At 36.9% G+C, this 12,609-nt stretch overlaps 1 protein-coding gene across 1 annotated transcript; it reads right to left on the reverse strand.

Annotated features, from left to right (window-relative positions):
* Window positions 1-4,554: 4,554 nt before the first annotated feature.
* Window positions 4,555-11,377, reverse strand: LOC123529363 (uncharacterized). Its single transcript, XM_045309674.2, has 3 exons — window positions 11,156-11,377; window positions 10,983-11,042; window positions 4,555-4,760 (listed from the first exon to the last, which is right to left on the reverse strand). Exons 1-3 carry the CDS (start codon window positions 11,330-11,332, stop codon window positions 4,650-4,652), a joined length of 348 nt encoding a protein of 115 aa, XP_045165609.2. The 5' UTR covers window positions 11,333-11,377; the 3' UTR covers window positions 4,555-4,649.
* Window positions 11,378-12,609: the final 1,232 nt, after the last annotated feature.

Genomic DNA, 12,609 nt, shown 5'->3' on the forward strand with positions numbered 1-12,609 from the left:
TTTCACGCATTGCATAATTTCATTGTAACGTCAAAAAAAACACACAAAAAAACACGAACAGCAATTGGACGCGCTTGTTTATACAGGAAATGTTGCGGGCCGTGTTAGAACTCTGTTTCTTTGCACGTAAAAGTATGGCTCTGGCGAAAACTGTCACGTAATAAGTATTGTAATCATGGGTTCCATAGACACAGTAGTCATCCATCATCCATGTACGTAGGGGTTAAACTTTGAAAAATTTAGAGGCTTGTAGCATTTTTTCAGTATCTCTCGTATAGAACATAGGTACTCGACTGCCAAGGACAGATTGTTTTATATATAATATAATAATATATACACAGTTAGACGGACGCCATGAATTACGGGAAAGGAAATGGATGGGTGGTTTCTATCCTAATAACGTCAGTTTTATGCGTAACCGAGCCCAAATGAATAAGTGGGCGCAGTTACACATACAACTGTCACATTGAGATATGAACAAGCTACTTCCGTTCCTGAAAATGATTGCGCTCGTGTAGTCTTCTTTATGTATTTTATAGAGAGTAGTATCAGGAAATAATTAATCCAGGTAATTCAGCGCCTATGATTCTTTTACTGAGTGTCTCACATATTCTATTACAGGTGCAGCGTTCACGAAGAAAACAAACAGTTTGTTTGTACCACATGCCACAAAGAATTTTCTACACAATCAGGCCTAAATGAACACGAAAGAAATGAGAGAAAAAAAGACCAGAAATATTCATGTGACATTTGTGGACTGAAGGCAAGCAAGTACTCTGGGCTGAAGTCTCATATGGCAACACATCAAGAAGAAAAACGGAAAAGATGCCCTGTGTGTAATGCTGCGTACAAACATTCAAGTTCATTATCAATGCACATGAAACAAAAGCTAAATTAATGAGGACCCACTTGTTCCAAAGAGTCAACAAAGCTTTGCTTCTATGTATTTTCTAGTCGCAATCATGTGAACAAACAGAAACAATAGTTTTCTCAAATTTTTCAAAAACAAAATCTGTTGAATAGTTCTGTTCTACACAAGCGTTATAAAATATAATAAAGGGAGTTAATTCCGAAATGGGGCAGCGAAGAGGTTTGTTACATTGGTTGTTAAATTACTTAAGAAAAATTGAGAAGACTATTGTTTCTGTTCTGTTTTTCTTGAGATGACATGTTTCTATATTTTATCGACGATTACTATATGGGCGGTCGTTTGGATGCGAGTAATTAAATCACTCGTGCTACGCACTCGTTATTCAATTAATACGCATCCGAAGTCCCGCCCATGTATTATTCACCTGATAAAATATAGAGACATATTTTTATTTCCTAAGTATATTTCATTCCTATCAAGGTCCGAGGCCCATCCTGCATGCTGGATTGTCTGGTATTTTTCAACACTAGCGGACATGTACATGTATGAAAAATTGATACATTTATATGTAAGCTGTATATCGGACACGAAATATTGTTAATTAACTCTATATAATAGGTTTGAATCCCCCGTGAGACTTGACATTTGATTTAGTCAGCGCGGTGCTGTACATCGTATGCTCTCAGGCTTTATAAAGTTATATAAAATTCGATTTATAACTGTATAAGATATAGCCCGGATTCGTAGTTTACAAACTGAAGGACAGTAGCAACAAAGCGTACCAATAGTTGCCAAACAGTACGATCACTAATTATGTCTGCGAATTGTACTAGTGTAAACATGCTTATTACCTGTGTCGTCGTAGACTTTGGCGAGAAGCGAATGACTTTCCACAACAATGGAACGGCAAAGTACCAGCATGCTCTTTCTCATGGGTATATAGATTTCTTTTGTACTTAAAACTTCTTCACAAGTTCCACAGAGGTTAGCTAAATCACCCGTTTCTGGATCGGCCATGCTCCTGAAAAAATGACTTGGTGGATTAGCGTAAAATTGTTTTCTTTGTGGATTAGCATATTCATAAAATACACGTTTTCCCTTTCACTGATACTCTGATTTCGTATATAATATGTTTCATTCAAGTAAACAGAAAACTTTGGAAGTTTTCTTTGTCAAAACATGACCACTGGAACAGGATTTGTATAAAATACATGTCAAAAATAACATTTTCTTGGTGGATAAGCCAATGCGATCGGGCCGAGTAGAAAAGGTTTTCCAGGGTGTTTGTATATTTAGCGACGGTCTAGAAGGAAACCATTAACATGGGAGATTGAATACTGTTTTCTCCTTCGCATGCAACATATTTCATAAAAATTGGTTGAGAAATAAAAAACTTACATTGATTTGAAGATTTGAATCGACGACTTTTGTTGATTATTTCTTCTTTGCGGTATAGCGATATGACGTACAACGATCACGTGATTCGCCACCCTGTAGATGTATAGTCAGATATATTATTACAACTGTATTCTCATTAAATTGGACGATTGAAATTGGAAATATTGCCATCTACTTTTAGACCATATCAGGTTGATATTGGTTTTCCATGCACCTACTTCGATCTATTTTTATTATCCTACTATAAGTTGATATGATATTTACTCATTACTTTTCGAACCGTTTTCAGCCAATCAGAGAAACAATAGAATACAGTCATGTAATAAAACACAAGATCTGGAGCTATTATTCTATATTTTATGTGCAATTTTTACTTAGAATTTCATGTTAAAGTTGTGATTTTTAACTAAAAATACTTCTCTCGCATCAAACATGACCCCCATTTTTCTTTGATTTTCATGTAGCACTGACAACATTCTTCAAGAAACCTGATCAGGCTGATGTGAGCCACTTGAAGTTTCTCAATTTTATTAACAAAGAAGAGAAGCTATTCAACCGAGAGTTCAAAACTGAGCTGAACATACCAACGACTGCCCTAGGTACTGAAGACATTATAAACCCACTAGCGAATGATCTGTCCTCAGTGACTGTGAGACTTGCTGTTCCACATCTTGACCGCGGGAAGCAAGAGGATGAAGGCATTCGGAAGAGCCTCACACTTGCTATGATTAATGAAGTCTATCCTCCGGAATCATGGACTAATGTCTATACAGACGGATCAGCCAAATGCGCCGTCAAATATGGAGGAGCAGGAGTTTTCATTTAATACCCATCTGGCAAGACAGAAACACTACATGCAGCCACAGGAAAACACTGTAGCAATTACAAGGCAGAGATTGAAGACTAGGCAGAAGAAAGCTCCTCAGTCGTCTTTCTCACAGATGCACTGTCTGTCATGGAAGCTCTGATCAATTATAAAGCTCCGCAGCTAGACAGGAGAAGAGCAGAGCCTGAGTATAACCTGCAAAGTAGCACTTCAGTGGATTTCATCCCATTGTGGACTTGCAGGCAATGAAGAGACAGACAAACTAGTGAAGCTAGGAGCTCAGTCAGAACAACCAACAGAACCTGTGAGTTACAAGGAGAAAGTCACCATCATCAAGGCACTAACAAGACCAAGGATGGAGGAAGATGCTTTTCATCGCCTTGATTGGTCTGAACAAGTGATGATGGTCAGGCTCCGCTGAGGGCACAACAAGCTCAATGCTCACATGTACAACAAATGCAGACTGGCATCATCGCCAACTTGTCCATGTGGTGAGGAAGATCAGACTGCGGAGCATATACTTCAGAGATGTAAAAGGCATGACCAGGAGCGAGCTGCAACTTGGCCGATAGATGCCTCAATCCACCAGAAACTGTATAGGCATTGAGGATCTGCGGCAAACCACAAGTTTCATCGAGGCTACTGGTCTGACAGTGTAGTCGCGTACGAGAAGAAGAAGAAGAAGAAAAGCTATTTAGGATATTAACGCAGCTATTGCTTTAATAGTGTGTGTTAACATGTTTATCAATTCAAGCTGTAAAATTCAAAGGAAAATTGCTGCACCATTATGGTTATGTTAGTCAATGTAACACGTAATATACTAGTATAAGAAAATATAATGTTTAAACTGTGTCATCTAGTAAATAAACTGACAATATGTGCACAGAAGGCGAGCCTACCACCCATGGCTCGAATCCCTCTGAGAACTGTTCTATATTTTAACATTAATTATCTACAGTAAATAGAGATGCTGTTGAGCTGTGAAAAGGCGTGAAACATATCCGCCACATTGAAAACAAATACCACAATTAAAAAAATACGCAGACCAAATTCAATAGTCATTATACATCTAACAGTCCAAAGATGGCACTGATTCTAATTCTGAGACAGAAAAAGCAAGCGACGGTAGACCGTACACTTGAGAATCATCGATTGTACTACGAAATGGAACTGAAAAGCCATGACAAAGATATAAAAATAACACCAAATGTTAAACCTCGTAAATTTCAAAAACTTTGAAATAAAAATGACCAATACATAAACTGAAATTTCTGAAAAAGTGAGTGTTAAATGGCATCCTTCAGGACGAGATTCGAACAAATTGTACCCACTGTCTGCTATATCTATTCAAAGACGGCTAATCTAATGAATACGGTGTTTTGCATAAAAAATATGAACATCTGACTACACGTTAAAATAAACTCGTCTTAATGCCAGACTCAAAAGTCAAACACCCGTCTGAATTAAAACAGATATATTTCTCAACAAAACATGAATTTTCATTTTTTGAATTTTAATGTTTTTTGGTTTTTCTTTAGCTTCATTCTCATGCTTTTAAAGTCTTGGTGGCTTGTTATTAAAATGACAATGGAATTCTTCAAGCTCCAGATAACCCTCGTGAGCTACCTCATATACAATAACTTTGCACCTTCTCCTTTTGTTCTTCTGTAAAGAGAAATGATCATTATTTATTTTTTTTATTTAATGAAAGTCTTTAATCAAATTTCAATGCAGTAAATCGTCGTAAATTAAAATAGCTATGTTGCACCTCAAAATGGTAGCAACGCATTTTGGTAGTCACTACCAAAATTCGTCCGAGTTTTGGTAGTCATTACCAAAATGCGTTACACTCAACGCAATTTGGTTGTTTACAAAAGTCTAGCACCAAAATACGTTGGATATGTACACATCCAACGCAAAACGGTATTGATAATAATCTCATGATTTACAAAAAAAATATTTTGTGACGAATGGATAATATTATTTCAAAGGGAGTCATGATGGAACTTAGTCGGCTATCCAACCTTGACCTCTTGACATTGAAAATTTAACGGCTCTAGATTCAGTCAATCAGGACCATTGAAACACACGTGAGAGAGGTCAATACAACTCTAACTTTGACATTCATCGAAAGACATTGAAGGAACTTGGCACAACTGTTCACCAAAATTATTTGATGCGTCGTTGGCATGACCCTGTGACAGGTTTCGCAAAAGCCCATAAGTAAGTATAGACTGTTTGAGATTAAAATTCAGGTAAATTTAGGTAAAATTAGGTTTAGGTAAATTTTGTCGCTTTGTGAGACAATGAACATAAGCTCTGTAGAGCTTTTTGAGCGACCCTAGTAGTGAAATACAATTAAATAATCCAACCCGGTCCGAGGGTTACCGATTGATTTATTCACCGAGAGTTTCCGAGGTTGGTCGAGTAAATATCAGGTACTCGTATTTTTGTATACCGGACATAACTTTCTCGTATTTTCACCTGGTGCTGGAAATACTTTTCTTACATCCCGGTGTGTAGGATTGCCGTTGGGCTGAATCCAGATTCAGTGGCATATTTTGTTAAGAGTCAGTGCATTAGCCGACTAAACGTTGGTACCTTGGAAACATGAGCCTTATTATTATAACTGAATATTCAGGAAAAATACTTTATGAGACTTGGAACGAGAACCATATATCACATCAGGACCTCCAAAAAGCTTTTAGCTCAATTATTTCATTTTTCCCCCAAAGAAATTAGCACAGCCCCTGATGTAGAAAAAAACTACCAAAATACGTTCCATTCAAGATTCGTTGCTACCATTTTGAGGTGTAACAGCTATAATATTTAAACTGTGCATTATTATGTGTGCATTCGGAGTCTTACCATTGGCAACCATCAACAAATATTTTTGTCAGGGGTATATCAATTGTTTGAAACTTTGTAAAATTAAATGTTCCGGTAATTAACATTTTTGTTCTAGATGCTACGCTTGAAGTGGAAAGAACAAATGTTATTACAATTCAGGGGACGCGAAGTATCATTAACATCAATGGTAAAACTCCAAACGTGACAATCACAAGTAGATAGCAAAGTATTACATATACTATTTAATAAATCAAAGCCTTAAAATGTCTGATGGTTGCGGGTTTTGCTAGATTAATTTTCTGTTTAAATGCCAATCTGTAAATATACATGTATAAGAATCAAATACAAATGTGCCTAATGTCTAAGATTTACTCTGTCTGACATTACATTAACTTATCTAAATCCGCAGCTGGAAGTCAGTGCTATAACAATGGGCTGAAATACCTTATCTTTGATATATCTTGTATAATCTAAATGGTCAGTGTGAATGAATAGAGGTTGAATAAGAACTGCTTGATCATTGATAATTCATCCGCATTGTTCATGAATGGGACTACTTTGTGAAGCACATGAATATCCTTTGGATGTAATTTGGAATCAAATAAAGATGCTATATGATTGTCTGAAATACACTTAACTTTGGTAGCGGGATAAACCCGCAACCAAAAATCGGGAAAAGTGTTGCTCTGCGCTCATTTATTACCACTGGCACCAGACCAGAAAGAAAATGACTCTGTACATGTTATACTCTACCCCTAGGTATTCTATAAGAACCATGGTCATGAACGGGAAAATACTAACCCGTTTCAATCGTAAATTTCTCAACTTAAACGCGCAGTTCGGTGAATGGGTACCTAGTATATTGAACAAGCGATAATTTATCTTCCATCGTGCACCAGTCACATTGTCTCAATATTCCATATTGCTGAGATTATCAACATATGTTATGCTTTCGTCAACGTTACAGAAAAAAACTTGCTTGACCTTCCCTAATGAACATCCGGTCTAGAGGTCACGGCAGTGTGCACATGTTTGGCGAAATATAAACAAACAAAAACAGAATTAATAAAAATCACATTTTTACAATAAAATCCGAAATGATGAATGAAATTCATCTTGTATATGATCTTCAATTTGAAATCGTACATTGGTCTGCATCTGTTCTGTTTATTTTATTCATTTTGCACATTTATGCTGCATTTTCACATTTTAGCGAACACGTGTAGTAAAATGACGACTGACATACATTTTCACATTAGCCAATCAGAATGTTTTTGTAATCTAGCGTTGAAATAACTATAAACTACGCGTTGTTTTCTCTAAGATAAAATGTATTGAAGAAATGTGACCGGTACCCAATAGAAGACAAGGAAATTCATTGATGCAAGCATCAAAGACGCCGCCAAGTGTTGTGTCTGAAGTACATTTATTGCAAAATGAGAAATCACCTAATTATTAGTTTGGTTATACCCCCATCACACCAAGCTCGTTTTCAGTACGTTCTAAAAAATGTAACCGAACGGGCTCAAACTGTGTGGTAACGGAACAGACGTAGTAGCGACGTTCTACAGTCTGTCTAAGAACTTTATGGACTGGCTCGGACGGGGTTGAACGGGAATGGTGCTCCAGAACTTTGAGCCTACTCAAAAATTTCTGCCAATCATTCCGTCCTGCAGTTAGACGGACTGACAACGTACTTAAAACGAGATGGACGTACTAAGAACTGAACCGCCGTACTTCGATCGTACTAGAGACGTGATATGACGTAATGCGATCGGGGGTCAATTTAAGTACGTGTGCACACCGACCGGATCCGTTTCTAGCTCGTTTAACCCGTTCACAGAAAGACTTAACTCGACCGCATTACATCCTTAGTGCGTCGTTATTCCGTCTGAATACGATCAAAATAAAATACTAAGTTTGCAATACGTTTCAAAACAGTTCTAAGAGTTTACAATACGTTCTCAGTACGCTCCGCACATTTTTAGTACCTTTAGTACGTTTATTCACAGTTCCTACAACGTCGATCCCGTCTGCAGTATAATTACACAAGTTAGGGTATAAATACATGCCGTTGTCGTACAGGTTCAAGATTTGCGCACAAGGTTTAGCCAAGTTTATGCCTTTTGGTTTCGGACTCTGTCCTCCTTCATCCTCGGACTTGGAGTCAGAGTCGTCAGAAGGTGCAGGGAATATATTACGACACTCATCCTCTCGACTTTCACGTTCAGAGACTGACTCAGGAGACTGTATCGGCATTGGTCTTTTGCTGCTTTAACACTTTACACCCTGTCTGTCTGGCTTCACTTTTCTTTGGAGTCATATTGATACTTGCCTATTGTTGTAGTTTTTTTGTGTCTTGAGAGGCTGAAGAGACAAACGAGAATGAGAACTGGGCGGAACGTGATGGCTTTTAATAGCCATCGGGCCAGAACGTGATTGCAATTTACGTTCTGAACGTACTAGGGAGAGATAAGGACGTAACCAGAACGAGTTAAACTGTCTGTGAACGAGTTGGTCGAGTTAACAACTACTTAGAACGTATTTCGGCGTACTCAAAACGAAGTAGGACTAGTTACATACTTCTTTAATCTGACTACAGACGGACTTGGACTGCCTACAAACGGTGTTCACATGAGGTGAACGGGCATTTTTTTCCGAAATGAACTTACTATAAACGTACTTCAGACGGGATAAAGACGCAGTGGACGTATCGAGAACTGTTTAAGAACTAACTATGATCGCGTTATGGATATTTTCCTGCCAAATTTCAAACGTTCTAGCCAGATCGCAGCCCGTTTTACAATATTTTAGGACGGGCTGGAACGTTTTGAGAACTAGTTTGGTGTGATGGGGGCTTAGTCTGACTGGTTACAAATTATCAACATTAGCACATAATACAATATATGTTATAAACTGTTAAATGCATGAAAAATAAGCATGATAGAAAAGTATTGTCATGCAATACAAATCCTCTACCTCTACATTGCGAGTAGGTGGTCCCTTTACATATAAAATTAAAGAATTTATTTCACCACCTGTGAAAAGTTCTTATATACAGGAGTATGTGTATGAAGTTTCACAGAAATGCAGTTAGTTTGGAAATGAGGAAATGTTGAAAGATAACTATTTCAAAGTTGTGGTCACAGAAACCATTATTTTTTATTATTATATAATGTAATGAGTGTTTTCTATTCACTGATGAAGTTTCATGGTCCTTAGTCACCTACATTATATATTTCAGAATGCAGATTATACAGTTTCCGTTGCCAAAACAACCAAAAATTTTGTCCAAGAAAAGAATGATATAACATGAATAATCTCTATATTGCGCCTATTCACAAAGCAAATGTCATGAATCTTTCTTATATACTTTTGGAATATCATAGAATTCATTTTTTTTTTTGGACCAACGGTAAACTTGATTCAAATCTAATATTACAAGAAATTTAGCAAGCATAATAACCCACTGCCAAAGTGTAGAAAATGTTTTAATGAAAATCGTTTTTTAAGTTAGACAGGAATGGACAGATACAAAAACAAACTATACAAGTTAAAAAAGAACAAAAAGAAAATAGAAACAAGTAACAAGATATAATACAAACGGAGCAAGTGACCAGTCATATAAAATTAATGAAAATATAAATTCAATTGAAGGAAATCTATTTGAAAATCACTGATGCTTTGATAAGTTATGGTTCCATGGCTTTTGATATTTCGATCTAACCACATTTTAAATAAGTATTAACTTGTCACTGTCAAATTCAGCCAAATGATGGCCCTTTATTGCACACCTTAGTTAACAGTGACTATCTGTAAACAATAAGTATATGACACATAAGCAAAAAAAAGTCAAAGGTTAGAATCAAGATGAGTTTATAAAATATTTAGAAATATTCTTACCAGTTGTACATGTGGTCACAAATGGGAAACTCTATGCTTCAAAGTTAAGGTAACCATAACAATTATAAAAATATACAACTGTAAAAGGAATCTGCAAAAAATGTGCGCATTCTGAAATTACATCACTGTATCTATCAATAAGGAAAATAAGACAAAAGATTAACAATAAGTGAACAGCGGCACTTCCTACGTTCATTTAAACATATATATGCTTATTGATTCCTTTATTTAATTTGTTAATACGTTTTTTTCAAGGAATTTTATGCAGGCAAAGTGTAATTTTCCATATTTTTATTTTTTAATATTCTCTTCGAAGTTTACTGAAAGGTTATTGTAAAATGCATGAACGCTCCATTGTCCGCAAATCACGCGTTGCAGTATGGTGTAGCTGCGGTGTGTTCTATTTATAGAAAATTAGATAGGTAAGTAGGTCATGCTAAGGTCAGAAATAGAAAACTTGACTTACAGAGTAACCTCCCTTATCAATAAATCGGATCAACATTTTGACGGAATTGTAAATTAAAAAAATATTTTCTGCTCTACAAATAAGAAGAGGAAAGACAGATAACATTGTTTTATATCACATAATAATTTACATTACATACATTTCTTATGTTTTCTTCTTGTCATTTTTTTGTTTATTTACTAAAATCTATTGTGCAATATCGAGGGTCCTTTTATAAACTTTTCACTGTGTTCAGTTTATCATTCCGAAACTATTCATTACCATCTTTACAGGGTCCAAAATAAAAGTGTATCCCATATACTCGACACCGCCTCCTGGCGGCGTCGAATAAATTACCACTTGTTTGATATCCATAGTACACATTTACCGAACTGCGTATTTTAGGTATGAAATGCGCGATTGAAACGGTTTAGTATATTTTCCTCTTCATGACCATGGTTCTTATAGAATACCTAGGGGGTTGGTATTACATGTACAGAGGCATTTTCTTTCTGTTCTGGTGCCAGTGTTTATTACCATAAAATGCATACCGCTTCAAATTGTGTGGTTTCTGCCATACCTCGTTTTATACAATATTTTACCTGAAAACGTTTTAATCCAGTAGCAAAAACTTATATTCAGCATTAAATATGAAATTTGAAAAAAAAGTAAGAAAAGAATCTAGTCACCTGTCCCTTTATTATCCTTTTTGCAACGAGTTCAATGTTGTACAGCAGACCGTTGACAAGCTGAAAACAACAACAACAAAGAGGAGTGCTTACATTGCCTAATTTTGTTTCAGCGACATTTTTCCGCAGAATAATTTGAATGTTCGTACTTGCAGATAATAAAAGTGGTTTACCTGTCTCGTTCCGGAAATGACTTTGACAAATGCGTACTCAGAACCTATCTCGCCGACTGCAAATTTTGCCATACGGGTAACTTCATCAGTATATGTAGCATCTTCTGGTGCGCCGACAATCTGACATGTTGCTATGGCAGCCAATCCAAAAAATAAAAGGACTGCGAAATAGTTCATTTTTGACAAGTAAGGCACAGCGTCAGATCCTATCTGGTTTAAAATGTTGATACCTTTGTTGAATTGTTATATATGTATCAGGTACAAACAGAACACCGATAGGCACAAACAGCTGTTACAAGAGATATTTTATATAACACATGTTTATTTGAAAGTGCCATCAGCTGATACAACATATTTTAGATATCCAAAGGGCACTCTAGTCATAATATATACTGACATATTTTGATAAATTTCTGCTAGTTATAGTATCATTTGTATAAATGTATAATTGTAGCGACATATTCATATAATGTGTATTGTAATAATCGGCTTCTCGTAGCCAGGGTGCATCGCTACAAGGTATGGTGGCTGATTTCTGCCATTTCGTGTTTTCGTATTGACGACAACACAAAAACACGAAAACTCGACAAGAACCTAATTTGTTGAGTTTTCGTGTTGTCGTGTCGCGTGGCGAAAACACGAAAACAAGACAATTTTACCCGTTAACTAGACGTTTAAAGGGCGCCGACACGACAGATTTATATGGTGGCTGATTCCTGCTATTTCGTGTTGGCGTGTTGTGGGCGGGGGGGGGGACACAAAAACACGACAAATTTTACGCGAAAACTCGACGTTTAAAGGGCGCCGACACGACAGATTTATCTGTCTTGTATTTTTTTTCGTGTTGGCGGGTATAAATATGTCGTGTTGGCGCCCTTTTTTGTTGAGTTTTCCCTTCGGCGGGACGTAAACACGACAACTTGAAAACTTGACAAATTAGGGGCGAAAACACGACAACATGAAAACTTGACAAATAAAGGGCGCCGACACGACATATTTATACCGCCGACAGGAAAACACGAAAACTGATAAGGTGTCGGCCGCTCAATCAAGGGGCCGTGGGTTCGAGCCCCACTGGGTCACGACCAGGACTTCTCATATGACACCAGTACTGGGTTTTTCCAGGAAGCAGACTCGAGTGTAGTAATAATAAGCTCGAAGCTTTCATCACAATCGAGCTAAACAAATTAGTATAACTAAACTAACTGCACGTTTGCTTTTCAATGGTCCCGCGCTATACATACATTATATATTTAATATCTAAAGGTTTGAGCTCTAACGCGGTACTCGTCACAGTGCTAAAATTATTCTAAGACTGTACGTAATTCTATGTTTAGCTCATGAGATATTAACCTTGCGCGTCGTGCCGCGTGTCGTATTGTCTCGCGTTGTATCGCATGTCTTATGTCGACCTTTCATTACACACAAGGTCGGGATCCAGAAATAGTTGATTG

Source organism: Mercenaria mercenaria, chromosome 13 (genome assembly GCF_021730395.1).
Source record: "Mercenaria mercenaria strain notata chromosome 13, MADL_Memer_1, whole genome shotgun sequence".
In the NCBI taxonomy this organism is placed as follows: Eukaryota; Metazoa; Mollusca; class Bivalvia; order Venerida; family Veneridae; genus Mercenaria; species Mercenaria mercenaria.